The 14,660-nt window shown below is 44.2% G+C and overlaps 3 protein-coding genes across 3 annotated transcripts; all 3 read left to right on the top strand.

Moving 5' to 3' along the window:
* The first annotated feature begins 4,714 nt into the window (after positions 1 to 4,714).
* Positions 4,715 to 5,886, top strand: LOC148064556 (uncharacterized). Its single transcript, XM_087808547.1, has 4 exons — positions 4,715 to 4,771; positions 5,306 to 5,384; positions 5,458 to 5,625; positions 5,709 to 5,886. The coding sequence occupies exons 1-4, from the start codon at positions 4,735 to 4,737 to the stop codon at positions 5,824 to 5,826; spliced, it is 402 nt and encodes a 133-aa protein (XP_087664673.1). The 5' UTR covers positions 4,715 to 4,734; the 3' UTR covers positions 5,827 to 5,886.
* Positions 5,887 to 6,198: 312 nt separating this feature from the next.
* Positions 6,199 to 7,486, top strand: LOC148064555 (NLR family CARD domain-containing protein 3-like). Its single transcript, XM_087809716.1, has 3 exons — positions 6,199 to 6,210; positions 6,369 to 6,588; positions 6,718 to 7,486. The coding sequence occupies exons 1-3, from the start codon at positions 6,199 to 6,201 to the stop codon at positions 7,455 to 7,457; spliced, it is 972 nt and encodes a 323-aa protein (XP_087665842.1). The 3' UTR covers positions 7,458 to 7,486.
* LOC148064554 (NLR family CARD domain-containing protein 3-like) lies at positions 7,457 to 14,388 on the top strand. Its single transcript, XM_087808556.1, has 6 exons — positions 7,457 to 8,512; positions 9,570 to 9,743; positions 12,419 to 12,592; positions 12,653 to 12,826; positions 13,135 to 13,181; positions 13,622 to 14,388. Exons 1-6 carry the CDS (start codon positions 7,545 to 7,547, stop codon positions 14,161 to 14,163), a joined length of 2,079 nt encoding a protein of 692 aa, XP_087664682.1. The 5' UTR covers positions 7,457 to 7,544; the 3' UTR covers positions 14,164 to 14,388.
* The last annotated feature ends 272 nt before the right edge of the window (positions 14,389 to 14,660 follow it).

Here is a 14,660-nt window from a genome sequence, read left to right as displayed (position 1 = left end):
TATGACCTTGGTGTGGAAGCTGGTTCTGGACAGTTCCGGTGTTCTTTGCCATCCTGATCCAAACTCTTTGTCCAGGTTCCAGTGTTGGAAGCTCTTTCACTCTGTGTCTTGCTCCATAAGCTTACTTTTGATCTTCTTTTAGCTTTATGTCTTTCCTTTTGAATGCATTAAGATCAGGCCACTTTGTCTTCAGTGCTTCTAACGGAATTGGAACCGTCGATCTCAACTTCCTTCCCATGAGAAGTTCTGCCGGAGAGCTGCCTTGGGCCAATGGTGTGGTTCTATATGCCAAGAGAGCTTTTCGATGATCTTGATTTTTCTTTAGCATCAGTTTCACCGACTGTTCTCTCCGCCTCCCCGTTACTCTTTGGATACCTGGGGAAGCTTGTGACATGTTCAAAGTCATAGTCTTGAGCGAACTCAGCAAACTCTAATGAGGAAAACTGAGGTCCATTGTCTGTCACTAGCAACTCTGGGATTCCAAATCTGGCAAAGATGACTTTCAGTCTCTTCACTGTGGTTGTTGTTGTGAGGGTTGGCAGATTGGCTACTTCAATATACCTTGAAAAGTAGTCAATCACTACCAGGTAGTGATCTTTCCCCCACTGGAAGATGTCTGCTGCTAACCTCTGCCACGGTCTAGCTGGTAAAGGTGTTGTTATCAATGGTTCCGTTCGACAAGCTGAATATTGACCACACACCTCACATCTTTCCACCAGCTCACGGATGTCTCTTGATAAACCTGGCCACCACATGGACTGTTGTGCTCTAGCAAAACACTTTGTCATACCCTGATGGCCATGATGTATCTTTTCAAGCATTTCACTGCGCATCGGTGCTGGTATTATGATTCTTTCTTTCATCAAGAGGAGTCCACCTGCAACATGTATATCGGTTCTGTAGGGCCAATACTGTTGGAGAGTTTCAGGAGTCGCTTTCCTGTGCTCCGGCCATCCTCTGTCTGTGTACATTTTCAGTTGTTTTAGAACATCGTCTTTACTTTGCAAGTCTCTGATTTGTCTGTTTGATAGTGTTTCTTTCTTTGAGCTGTATTGTGCTAAGACAGTTGGTGAGCTCAGTTCTTTCTTTACAGCTTCAAAAGCCGTCTTTTGTTGACAGTCCCATGTCCATGCGCAGTCATTCCTCAGCAAGTCTCTTAATGGTTTTGTAAGAGTCGGGAGGTCAGGGGAAAACTTGCCAACATAATTCACCATTCCCATGAAGCGCCTCACACAATGTTTTGTGGCTCGGCCATATTCATAATTGCGTTGATCTTGTCTCGGTCAGCCTCTATTCCATCAGAGCTTATTTTGTGTCCAAGAAATTTCACTTGCTTCACTCCAAACTCACATTTTTCATTTAGAGTGAGACCTGCACGTTCCAACTTCTGGAGGACCTGACGCAGTCTGTCATCATGTTCAGCTGCATCCTTTCCAAACACCAAGATGTCATCAGCGTGGCCAGTGTACTTGGTGTGCCAGAAACTATCTGGCAGATTCTCAGCTGGAAATGCTCTGGTGCTGAGGAAATTCAGAGTCTCCCAAACAGAGTGATGAAAGTTGTCAGTGGTTCAGAGTCTTTGTGTAAAGGTATTTGCCAAAATCCTGACGTGGCATCCAATTTACAGAAAACCACGGCTCCATCTAGTTTTGCGAGAGTCTCGTCTACCGCTGGCAGTATATGTCTTTCTCGACGCACACTTTCATTTAGTCTGGTCAGATCCAAGCAGATCCTTATGTTTCCATTAGGTTTTTGAACGACCACCATAACTCAGACCACTCGGTTGGCTCTTGGATCTGCCGGACATCTGCCATATTTTCCATTCTCTGGAGCTCTGATTGTACCTTGTCCATAAGAGGCAATGCTACACCTCTCGGAGCTGCAGGGCATATGGTGTTGCTCCATAACAGCTGCCACCTGCTGGAGCAAGGGTAGACACAGAATAGCTGGAAGACCTAGCAATGGCATCACTAGGTTTTTCACAACAAATATTTCTTGTTCAGTTTTCTGTTTACCCTTTTTCAGACACGCCCTGAATGTGCCCAGGACGGTCAATGGTTGATTATTGGGCCACATATAATCCTCTGTGCCTTTTTCAGTTCACCATCTCTGGCTCTGGAATATTCCGATTCTGGGATTGCTGTGACCGCTGCTCCTGTATCCAACTTAAAGTTAACAAGTTCTCCATTCATTTCAATGTTTTGTTTCCATATGTCTTGTTTTTGACTCTGACTTTGTATTGTTCCCATGAATGCACATTCAGATTCTTCTGGTCGTCTTCTATTGACTCAACGCCGTGTCCTGTTCGACACATTGCAGCAAAATGACCACTTTTCTTGCACCTTCTGCTTCCCTTGCTGGACATTGCTTCCACGGGTGTTGAGGGCATTTTCCACATCTTGAGCAATCTTTTGTTCTCTGGACTGTTTGTTTATTCTTCTGTTGTGAGAAACACCTTGTTTTCTTGTTGATAAAGCGTCTACATTTGCTTCTTTTATTTCTGACTTTTGTCTTATCAGTGGCTGTTGTTTCTTTACCTCCTCATTTTGTCGGACCCGTGTTATTGTTTTGGTCAAAGTGAGGTTAGGATCTAGCTGTAATCCTTCTGATCATTTTCCATCTCTTATTCCAACTACGATCTGATCTCTTATCATCTCTTCCTGCACATGACCATATTGTCAGAATTCAGCTTATGAACATCAGTGATGAAGTTTTCCACTGTTTCTCCAGCTGCTGGTATCTGCTGTTAAACTCTTTCATACACGACATTATGTCTGCCAATGAAATGTTCCGTCAGAGCTTTGCTTCATATATGTGTCTCTGGTCATCAGCCATTGTGAGAGTGTTCAAGACGTCGTCACTTTTCTCACCCGTAACGTCTAGAAGTTGATCTGGTGCCTCTGACTTCTCTGCAGGTCCTGATCAACCCGGAATCGCTCAAAACGCCACTGAGTCCAACTGTTTGGCTCGTCAAAGTTGTGGAGGTATTGAAAAAACGTGTTCCATCCTGACACAGTCTCTCCTCCTTCCGTTACTCAGAAGAAAAAGCCGACAAGCTCACTGGTTTAGCTGCTTAGCATTAGCTTTAGCTTGCGTCCCGGAGAACAACTTCTGACGTCTTCCCGACACGTTACAGATGTTTTCGTCACTCACGGTTGTCTTTGCCAACTTCTGACACAATGTACGATGTTGTTGCTCAACTCGTTAGTTTTTAAGGGAGACACACAACAACGCTAACAGCCATTAGGGATTCTAAAGACTCTTTTTATCCGATCCCCCCACACACCTCCAACCCTGTCAACGGTACAGAACACCCAAGTGGTCATCAGGCTCTACTACACAAACGTCGACTTCTGTCCATCGAACCGTGATCATGTGACTCAATGCTTCACATTCGTGGACGTATCATTGTAGAACAAAGTGTTTTCATTGCGATATTGAACCTATTTTTCAAATAGTTGATGTTTTATCAAGTCAGTTATCGCTCTTTAGATTTTAAAGATACTTCTGATAGTAAGTATTGAAGCAACGAGATACTGAGACTCAGTGACTCGAGCACAGTTTGATTTATTTAGTGCCAACTAAGAATCAAGGTTTCAAACTGTGTCTCCAGATATTTACTTCAAATGAACGACAGTTGCTAAAGATTTCTTTGAAAATATGTTTTTCAATTGAAAACTAAGTTGCTTCAGTAGAATACTGAATCAAAAACTCAGTTACTGCCAATAGAAGTTATATTTTCCATCCTTAAAAAAAAGTTGCTTCAAAATATATATAGGGTCAAAGTTCATGACTGTAGGTGAGGGTCAAAGTTCATGACGTAGATGAGGGTCAAAGCTCATGACGTAGGTGAAGGTCAAAGTTCATGACTGTAGGTGAGGGTCAAAGTTCATGACGTAGGTGAGGGTAAAAGCTCATGACGTAGATGAGGGTCAAAGTTCATGACGTAGATGAGGGTCAAAGCTCATGACGTAGGTGAGGGTCAAAGTTCATGACGTAGATGAGGGTCAAAGCTCATGACGTAGATGAGGGTCAAAGCTCATGACGTAGGTGAAGGGTCAGGAGAGGAGGAGGAAGAGGAGGAGGAGGAGGAGGAGGAAGAGATGGAGGAGGAGGAGGAAGAGATGGAGGAGAAGGAGGAGGAGGAGGAGGAGGTGGGGGAGGAGGAGGAGGGAGTGGAAGAGAGGGAGGGGGAGTGCAGACGGTGATGGTCTTTAAACGCCTCTCTTAGGTCAATATGGAGCCTGTAACTCGCCCGACTCTAATGGCATTATGGGATCATGTGTTAGTAAAAGTCAAGTGATGACAGTGAAGAACTAAAGTTGTTCTTATATCAGTGAAGTTACTTCTTACACTAACAGTTTTGTTAATCAATCATGAATCATCAAGCGATAAAGTAGAACTTTGAACAGGTGTGGTCAGACAGTTGTTTAACTGAGTGTTTCTTATGTAAAGTACTATGTTACTCTGAAGGTTACTCATATAAACATTAATATATTCATGTAAATAACTCCTGCATTCCTTCTTCTAGATCAACATCGTGACTAAACTTGTCAAACGTCGTGATTCTCGTGGAAAATGTTTTGTTGTTGAACGATGTCGTAAAAGTGTGAGTCAACTACATGTTGCACTGATGTCTCTGACAGGACACACCTCCTCACTGACGGTTGATCAGTGTTTCCCTGAGTCTGGATCACAAGCAGCTCAGCTCACCTGGAAGTTTCACCTACAAACATGGACACAAGTCTTCAGAGCAGAGAGCTGCTCACAGGTCAGTGACTTTTTTCATGCTGCCATGTTCCCCAGCCAGAGTGTGAATGCATGAGTCAAGAGTGAGTTTGTGAGGTGAATACATGAATCAAGAGTGAGGTGAATAAATTAATCATGAGTGAGGTGAATACATTAATCAAGAGTGAGGTGAAAAAGAAAATTATTCTTCATGTGTTGATTGAATGAGTGAAAACATAAAAAGATAAAGTGGATCAAAGTCAGTCAAAGAACAAATTGCTCTCATATCAACATGTGCATCAATCATTAACCTGGTGACTGGATGAAGAATCGAGGGCTATAAACACAGTTGGGCAGCAGCAGGTGAACTCTGATCCTGACTGTTGATAACGTCTGAACTCTGTTCCGGCATCTTTTGATTCCAGCAATAAAAAGTGTTCAGAGACCAAGAGTCAAAGTTCATGTGAAGATCAGCAACAACTAGAGTAAACACATGAATGTGTGGTTGAGCAACAACATGTTGTTTGTGTAACAACACAATGATGACGAGTGATGATGCTGTTGTGTTTGTGTGCAGGTGTGGACACAGAGGAGGAAGATCCTGCCTCTAAACCTCCTCTGGATGAAGACCATGACAGTCAGACCAGAGCTCAGAGGTGAGAAGATCACGTCTCTGTCACACCTACAAATACTGGAATCTTCTTCTCACTGAAACTTGTGTGTGTTCAGATCAAAGCTACGTACATCTGCTGGACCTGGACCTGGACAAAGACCAGGACCAGGACCTGGACCAGGACCTGGACCAGGACCTGGACCTGCTCCCAGCTGTGTGTCTCTGAAGAGTGACGTGTCTATGGGAAGATTTATTGACTTCAGAGGTGAACAGAAGCATCAGAGGTGAGAGACAACAGGAGCAACATGACATTTACTGGTCAGATGGTGAACGACAGAAGTGTTGATCAGAGTTGTGTCTCTTTCAGGATCTACCAGGAGAAACAAGAAGAGTCTGAACTCAACTGTGAGTCTCTGAAGAGTGAAGCATCAATGGGACAACCTATTGATTTCAAAGGTGGACAAGAGTCTTCAGGAGACAGGTGAGGTTTTCTTCTCTCTTTTCTCCACTGATACCAACTGCTCATGAACTGTTAGTCAAAAGTGCTGCAGACAGTCGTGAAAGAAAGTCAACATCCAAGAGAAGAAGCAACAAACTGAAGCCATGAAGTCTTGCTCAGATCATTGGTGACATTGTAGAAGTAGAACTTATCGACTACCTGATGTTCTTCACAGAGAGGATCAGCAGGTCTCAGATGTTCTCCAGTGTGTCCAGCAGCATCAGACAGATGTGGAGTCCACGATTCAGGTACGTTCTTCAGCTTCACCTGCGAACTACAGCAGCTGCTTCTGCTGCTTCATGAAGCTCTGAGTACTGGACACCTGCATCTGTCAGCTTCACACTTGAGCTGTTCCTACATGAACCAGAAGGTCTGGTGTGGCTGAGACTCTTGTTTGGTTCTGGAGAGAAGATGAGATTTAAATATAATTTTTCCTTCTATGACGTCAATAAGAGACGTAATATCACGTCCTGCTCGTGAAGAAAGTTGAGACCTGCCTCTAGTCATATGTGTCTGTGTGTGTTTCAGCTGCTGGAGGAGAAGGTCATGACCCTGGTGAAGGAGGAACTGGAGAGAGTGAAGAAGTTTCTCAGACCAGGTGAGCAGAAACACCTGGATGATGAGGAAGAGGAGGAGTCGAAGTGTGAAGAGGAGCAGATGAGGAGCAGCAGAGAAGCTTTCCTGAATATCATCCTGAACTTCCTGAGGAGCATGAAGCAGGAGGAGCTTGCTGGTCGCCTGTGGGGAAGTAAGAGGATTTGAACCTTCAACCTGCTGAATATGACGTCTTGAAGTAAATTTGTGATGGAAGTTCCTGCAGCTGATGAGAAGATTGATCTTCTAGAATCTTGAGCTTCATGTGACTTCTCTTCTTCAGGAAGTCATGCTGGAAAGCGTCAAAGACGACTGAAGAGGAGCCTGAAGAAGAAGTTCCACAGTGTGTCTGAGGGGGTCGCTAAAGCAGGAAACTCTGCTCCTCTGAATCAGATCTACACGGAGCTCTACATCACTGAGGGGGGCACAGACCAGGTCAACCAGGAGCACGAGGTCCGACAGATCGAAGCAGCCACCAGGAACCAGACCAGACCAGAAACTACCATCAGAACAGAAGACCTCTTTAAAGCCTCACCTGAGAGAGACCCACCAATCAGGAGCCTGCTGACTAAGGGCGTGGCTGGCATTGGGAAGACCCTCCTGACACGGAAGATCACTCTGGACTGGGCTGAAGACAAAGCCCACCAGAACTTCCACCTCATGTTTCCTTTCACCTTCAGAGAGCTGAACCTGCTGAAAGAGAAGAAGTTGAGTTTGATGGAACTTGTTCATCTTTTCTTTCCTGAAACCAAAGATCTCATCAGTTTTGAAGGACTCCAGGTCCTGTTCATCTTTGATGGTCTGGACGAGTGTCGACTCCCTCTGGACTTCCTCAACAGTCAGGTCCTGACAGCAGCTACAGAGTCCACCTCAGTAGACGTCCTCCTGACAAACCTCATCAGAGGGAATCTTCTTCCCTCAGCTCGTCTCTGGATCACCACACGACCTGCAGCAGCCAATCAGATCCCTCCTGAGTGTGTGGACATGGTGACAGAGGTCAGAGGGTTCACTGACCTCCAGTAGGAGGAGTACTTCAGAAAGAGGTCCAGTGATGAGGAGCAGACCAGCAGCATCATCTCTCACATCAAGACCTCACGAAGCCTCCACATCATGTGTCACATCCCGATCTTCTGCTGGATCATTGCCACAGTACTGGAGGACATGTTGAAGAGAGGAGAGACAGGACAGCTGCCCAACACCCTGACTGAGATGTTCATCCACTTCCTGGTGGTTCTGTCCAAAGTCAAGAAGATGAAGTACCATGAAGCAGCTGGGACAGACACAGTTTGGGATCCTGAGAGCAGGGAGATGATGGAGTCTCTGGGAAAACTGGCTTTTGAGCATCTGAAGAAAGGAAACTTGGTCTTCTATGAATCAGACCTGACAGAGTGTGACATCAACATCACAGCTGCTTCACTTCACTCAGGAGTCTTCACTCAGATCTTCAGAGAGGAGAGAGGACTCTACCAGGACCAGATGTTCTGCTTCATCCACCTGAGTCTTCAGGAGTTTCTGGCTGCTCTTCATGTTCACCAGAACTTCATCAAGTCTGGAGTCAACTTGCTTGATTCACAACAACCATCCAAACTGTCAAGAATGTTTAGAAACAAACTTCCAATCAAAAGTTTCTACCAGAGAACCATCAATGAAGCTGTAGAAAGTCCAAATGGACATCTGGACTTGTTCCTGCGCTTCCTTCTGGGTCTTTCTCTGCAGACCAGCCAGAGTCTCCTGATAGGTTTACTGAAACAAACAGGAAGAAGCTCTTGGACCAATCAGGACACAGCAAAGCTCATCAAGGAGAAGATCAGTGAGAATGTGTCTCCAGAGAGAATCATCAACCTGTTCCACTGTCTGAATGAAGTGAAGGACACTTCTCTGGTGGAGGAGGTCCAACAGCAGCTGAGATCAGGACGTCTCTCCACAGATAAACTGTCTCCTGCTCAATGGTCCAGCCTGGCCTTCATCTTACTGTCCTCAGAGGAACATCTGAAAGTGTTTGACCTGAAGAAATACTCTACCTCAGAGGAGGTTCTTGAGAGGCTTCTGCCGGTGGTTCAAGCTTCAAATGAAGTTCTGTAAGTGGATCATTGAAACATCTCTGATATGAACCATGAATGTTTGATTTCCTTCTTCATTTTATTCAGGCTGAGAAACTCCAACTTCCTTTCTCTCTTCATGGTTTTTCTTTCACGTTGTTTTGTAAATCCATCATTTTCTAAAGTCACTTTTTGAAACAACATCAACTTATATTTGAATTTCATGAGCAAACACTTGAACATGTGTCGTGAACACAAACACACAAACAGGGAATGAACAACTGTATGTTTCTCCCTCAGGCACAGACAGGGTTTATTTTAGGATTGTCCCCAAAATCCAGCGTGAAAACGGAACATAAATGAAGAAAATGAAAAGTTTAACCAGTGTTAATAGAACAGAAAATAACATTCAGAAACAACCTCCTTTAAAAATAGTCTCCAAACTTGACAAATGTTTCAAAAGTTGAAAGTAATTCAGTGCATGTGAAGCAAACATGGGAGAAGAAATGAAGGTGAATGTGACGGAGGATGATTGAAACTCCATCTGTGTCACAACATAGATCCACTGGATCCAAAGATGGAGAGAATTCACCTTGAATTTTCTAACTGTAAACATTCAAATGAAGACAACAATGTTGAGAGAGTGCAGGAGTGTGAGTGACAAACACACACACATTGTTTGAGCTTGTATTACCTGCAACACCTTCACACTCACACCTGACACTGTTATGAATAATAACTTTGTAAACCTGTTCATATTGAATTGAAGGTTAAAAAACAAATAGAATAAATTGACTGAAGTGAATCTTCACGATTGAATCAGTGTCTTGATTAAATTGAAGATATTTTTACTCTGGAAAAGAATTAGACACAACAATTGAGAGAAAACACACAAAAACACTGAGATATGTAAGTGAATAGAAAAAGAATCAATGATGTGTTATTATGATCAATATACATGTAACAACCTTTTATTTTCATTTGTCATTGTTGTTTGTTTTGTGACTCTTTTTATTTTTCCTTATGTTATCTTGTGTTTGTTTCTCATATAAACACAAATCAATCCTCTTGTTGACGACACTCGTCTCTTTCACAGGCTGAGCAGGTGTGGACTGACAGAGAGAAGTTGTTCACTTCTGTCCTCAGTCCTCAGCTCTCCGTCCTCTAGTCTGACTCAACTGGACCTGAGTATCAACAAACTGAAGGATCCAGGAGTGGAGCTGCTGTCTGCTGGACTGAAGAGTCCACACTGTCACCTGGAGACTCTCAGGTCAGAACATCATTTCAAACAAACACAAACACACACATGGATGTAAACAGTGAATGGATTCATGTTTCTTCATGAAACCTTTTTCACTCTGAGAAGGATTTGAATGACTTTTCCTCGACTCATGAACTTGGTTCTAGAAGTTGATATTTCATGAACACAACAGGAAGGTGAAGAATATTTCAGGTCATGTATAATATTTCAAGTCACACAACACAAGTCACACAACACAAGTCACACAACACAAATCACAAAACACAAATCACACAACACAAGTCGCACAACACAAATCACAAAACACAAATCACACAACACAAGTCGCACAACACAAATCACAAAACACAAATCACACAACACAAGTCGCACAACACAAATCACAAAACACAAATCACACAACACAAATCACACAACACAAGTCGCACAACACAAATCACAAAACACAAATCACACAACACAAGTCGCACAACACAAATCACAAAACACAAATCACACAACACAAGTCACACAACACAAGTCGCACAACACAAATCACACAACACAAGTCGCACAACACAAATCACAAAACACAAATCACACAACACAAGTCGCACAACACAAATCAAAAAACACAAGTCGCACAACACAAGTCGCACAACACAAATCACAAAACACAAATCACACAACACAAGTCGCACAACACAAATCACACAACACAACTCACATGACACGAGTCACACAACACGACTCACACAAGTCACACAACACGACTTACACAACAAGAGTCACACAACAAAAGTCACACAACACGACTCACACAACACAACAAGAGTCACACGACAAAAGTCACACAACACGACTCACACAACACAACAAGAGTCACACGACAAAAGGCACACAACAAAAGTCACACATCAAAAGTCACACCACAAAGGGCACACAACAAAAGTCACACCTCAAAAGTCACACCACAAAAGTTACACAAAAAAAGTCGCACAACAAAAGTCACGCAACAAAAGTCACACCACAAAAGTCACACAACAAAAGTCACACCACAAAACTCACCCAACAAGAGTCACACAACACAACTCACTTGACACGAGTCAAACAACACAAGTCACACAACACGACTCACACAAGTCCCACAACACGACTCACACAACACAACAAGAGTCACACAACAAAAGTCAGACAACGCGACTCACACAACACAGGTCAAATAACATGAGTCACACAACGAGTCAAAGTCGAGTTACACAACACCAGTGTGAGTGGAGTTACACAACTAACACAAGTCACACAAGTACACAACACAAGTCACACAACCCAAGTCACACTACACGAGTCACACAACACGAGTCACACAACAGTACTCACACAACACAAGTCACACAACATAAGTCCCACAACACGAGTCACACAACACGAGTCACACAACAGTACTCACACAACACAAGTCAAATAACATGAGTCACACAACAGGTCAAAGTGGAGTTACACAACACCAGTGTGAGTGGAGTTACACAACACCAGTGTGAGTGGAGTTACACAACACCAGTGTGAGTGGAGTTACACAATACTAGTGTGAGTGGACTTACACAACACCAGTGTGAGTGGAGTTACACAACACCAGTGTGAGTGGAGTTACACAACACCAGTGTGAGTGGAGTTACACAACACCAGTGTGAGTGGAGTTTCACAACACCAGTGTGAGTGGAGTTTCACAACACCAGTGTGAGTGGAGTTACACAACACCAGTGTGAGTGGAGTTACACAACACTAGTGTGAGTGGAGTTACACAACACCAGTGTGAGTGGAGTTACACAACACCAGTGTGAGTGGAGTTACACAACACCAGTGTGAGTGGAGTTACACAACACCAGTGTGAGTGGAGTTACACAATACTAGTGTGAGTGGAGTTACACAACACCAGTGTGAGTGGAGTTACACAACACCAGTGTGAGTGGAGTTACACAACACCAGTGTGAGTGGAGTTACACAACACCAGTGTGAGTGGAGTTACACAACACCAGTGTGAGTGGAGTTACACAACACCAGTGTGAGTGGAGTTACACAACACCAGTGTGAGTGGAGTTACACAACACCAGTGTGAGTGGAGTTACACAACACCAGTGTGAGTGGAGTTACACAACACCAGTGTGAGTGGAGTTACACAACACTAGTGTGAGTGGAGTTACACAACACCAGTGTGAGTGGAGTTACACAACACCAGTGTGAGTGGAGTTACACAACACAAGTGTGAGTCGAGTTACACAACACCAGTGTGAGTGGAGTTACACAACACAAGTGTGAGTGGAGTTACACAACACCAGTGTGAGTGGAGTTACACAACACCAGTGTGAGTCGGGTTACACAACACCAGTGTGAGTGGAGTTACACAACACCAGTGTGAGTGGAGTTACACAACACTAACACTAACACTGACATTAAACACAAACACACATCAATCCTCTCACAACAGTGAGTCATGTGATCATTTATACATCAAGTGTTGAACTGATGAAAACTTCATTATTTCATGTGTTGATCAAGTTGATCCTGATTGAAATCAAAGTCTTCAAATGTTCACACAATCATGTGATGATCTTATGAACGTCAAGAGTTCAGTGTTTCCTCCAATCAAGGCTTTCAAGTCAAAATAGAGAAAAAGTCTCTTGTTGACGTTTCCGTCTCTTTCACAGGCTGATCAACTGTCGACTGTCAGAGAGAAGTTGTTCACTTCTGTCCTCAGTCCTCAGCTCTCCGTCCTCTAGTCTGACTCAACTGGACCTGAGTAGAAACGACCTGAAGGATCCAGGAGTGGAGCTGCTGTCTGCTGGACTGAAGAGTCCACACTGTCACCTGGAGACTCTCAGGTCAGAACATCATGTCTTCAGTTCTTCTGATTTAATGAAACTGTTTCTCCTTCATTACAGTCTGTCAGGGTGTCAGATCTCAGCAGGAGGTTGTTCTTCTCTGGCCTCAGCTCTGACATCTAACCCGTCCCATCTGAGAGAGCTGGACCTGAGCTTCAATCATCCAGGAGGACCAGGACTGGAGCTGCTGTCTGCTGGACTGGAGAGTCCAGACTGGAGGCTGGAGACTCTCAGGTATGGACGGAGCAGCAGAACTCACTGACTGAGCTCCAAAGATCTTCAGACTGAACATGTGATCAGAAGCAGAGAGATGTGAGTGTGTGACGCTGCTCAGACTCTTCATCTGAACTGAGCACATGAATCCAACTCTCAGAGCTTCTCCATGTTCTCCTGCTGGACACCAGTGGAAGAACAAGGAGACAGTGGAGACTGAGCGAGTGTTTCTAGATCCATCTTTGTTGTGGTCAACACAGTCATGAAAGAACGTCCACTTAGCATCTGAAGTCAAATGAATCTGATCTTCTCAATGTTTCCTCCTCCAGGCTGGATCACTGTGGACCACAGAGGTTAACATCTGGATGGAAGAAGTGTAAGTTTGATTTGATTGATGGATGAGAACTCCTTGACTCTGTCAGCTTCTAGTGGAGCAGTTGTGATGTTGAGATGTTGTTACACTTGAATCTGCTGATGGAGCTTCATCAAGTCCAGGATGATGGTGGAGATGAACACAGAGATGTTTCAAGAACATGAAGAAACATCATGTTAGCTACATGCTAGTTTAGCTGCTGACTTGATATGGACACACTGGTGTCAATCAAATGTGACAAGATGATTCTGGGATGTTCCTCCTGGTTCTTCTCTGGAGATGGTCCCAGTCTCAGAAGACTATTGACTTCACTTTGATGATGATCTCCACTAGATGTCAACAAACAGAGCAGCCTTCCCTGGCTTGCTGGGACACTGAGTCCATGATTGTGTTGAAGAGAAAGTTCTTCCACCATCATCACCTCTCGTGTCTTCTTCTCTCAGACTTCCGTCCACTCTCACTGGACCCGGACACAGCACACCGGCGCCTCCTACTGTCCAACGACAACAGGACGGTGGAACTTGTGACGCAGGATCAGGATTATCTGGACCATCCCGACAGATTCCACCGGTGTCTTCAGGTGATGAGCAGAGAAGCTGTGACTGGACCATGTTACTGGGAGCTGGAGTGGAGAGGAGGAGCTTCTATCGCACTGACTCTCAGAAGAGACGGAGGGAAAGAAGACGAGTCTGAGTTTGGACAGAACCGTTATTCCTGGAGTCTGAGCTGCTCTGATGATGATGGATATAAATTCTGTCACGATAAGAAAGAAACTGTCATCAAGAGTCAAGAAGTTTCTCACAGAGTAGGAATGTTGATGAACTTTAGTGAACCTGGATATTTAACCTTCTTCAGTGTCTCCTCTGATGGACAGAAACACCTCCGATCCTTCTTCACCTCCACTGAACCTTTGTACCTGGGATTTGGACTCACAGAGGTTCCTGGTTCTGGTTCCTCAGTGTGTGTGTGTGACCTGAGTGTGTGAGTGTGTTCCTCCAACACACTTGTGTTGCTGCTGTCAATCATCATTAAAGTGCTGACAGTGATGATGGAAGAAATCTGCTCCTGAAACAAACGTGTTGATCTGAATGTTGTTGAAGAAACTCTTTCATCACTTGTTGAGTCGACTGAAGACTTGAAGTTCAGTGGAGCACGAGTCACTTATGATGTTCATCATGATATAATAAAACATTTGGTTTAAAACTTTCAAGAGACTCAAGGTCACTTCACAATAAAAGGTTAGAAAGAAGGTCAGACGGGTAGATGTGAGGTCAGACGGGTACATGTGAGGTCAGACAGGTAGATGTGAGGTCAGACAGGTAGATGTGAGGTCAGACCGGTACATGTGAGGTCAGACGGGTAGATGTGAGGTCAGACGGGTAGATGTGAGGTCAGACGGGTACATGTGAGGTCAGACGGGTACATGTGAGGTCAGACGGGTACATGTGAGGTCAGACAGGTAGATGTGAGGTCAGACCGGTA

Source organism: Callionymus lyra, chromosome 15 (genome assembly GCF_982586985.1).
Source record: "Callionymus lyra chromosome 15, fCalLyr1.hap1.1, whole genome shotgun sequence".
Taxonomy (NCBI): Eukaryota; Metazoa; Chordata; class Actinopteri; order Syngnathiformes; family Callionymidae; genus Callionymus; species Callionymus lyra.
Note: the sequence above shows the minus strand (reverse complement) of the source record. Positions and strands in the feature narration are given on the sequence as shown.

What these genes read in the sequence shown, in the direction of transcription:
- LOC148064556 (XM_087808547.1), top strand. Translation starts at nt 4,735, where the DNA reads ATGGACACAAGTCTTCAGAGCAGAGAGCTGCTCACAG. An exon ending in GAGCAGAGAGCTGCTCACAG is followed by an intron (nt 4,772 to 5,305) that starts GTCAGTGACTTT and finishes GTTTGTGTGCAG; the next exon opens with GTGTGGACACAGAGGAGGAA. An exon ending in AGTCAGACCAGAGCTCAGAG is followed by an intron (nt 5,385 to 5,457) that starts GTGAGAAGATCA and finishes GTGTGTGTTCAG; the next exon opens with ATCAAAGCTACGTACATCTG.
- LOC148064555 (XM_087809716.1), top strand. An exon ending in TGCTGGTCGCCTGTGGGGAA is followed by an intron (nt 6,589 to 6,717) that starts GTAAGAGGATTT and finishes TCTCTTCTTCAG; the next exon opens with GAAGTCATGCTGGAAAGCGT.
- LOC148064554 (XM_087808556.1), top strand. Translation starts at nt 7,545, where the DNA reads ATGTGTCACATCCCGATCTTCTGCTGGATCATTGCCACAGTACTGGAG. An exon ending in CAAGCTTCAAATGAAGTTCT is followed by an intron (nt 8,513 to 9,569) that starts GTAAGTGGATCA and finishes TCTCTTTCACAG; the next exon opens with GCTGAGCAGGTGTGGACTGA. An exon ending in TGTCACCTGGAGACTCTCAG is followed by an intron (nt 12,593 to 12,652) that starts GTCAGAACATCA and finishes CCTTCATTACAG; the next exon opens with TCTGTCAGGGTGTCAGATCT.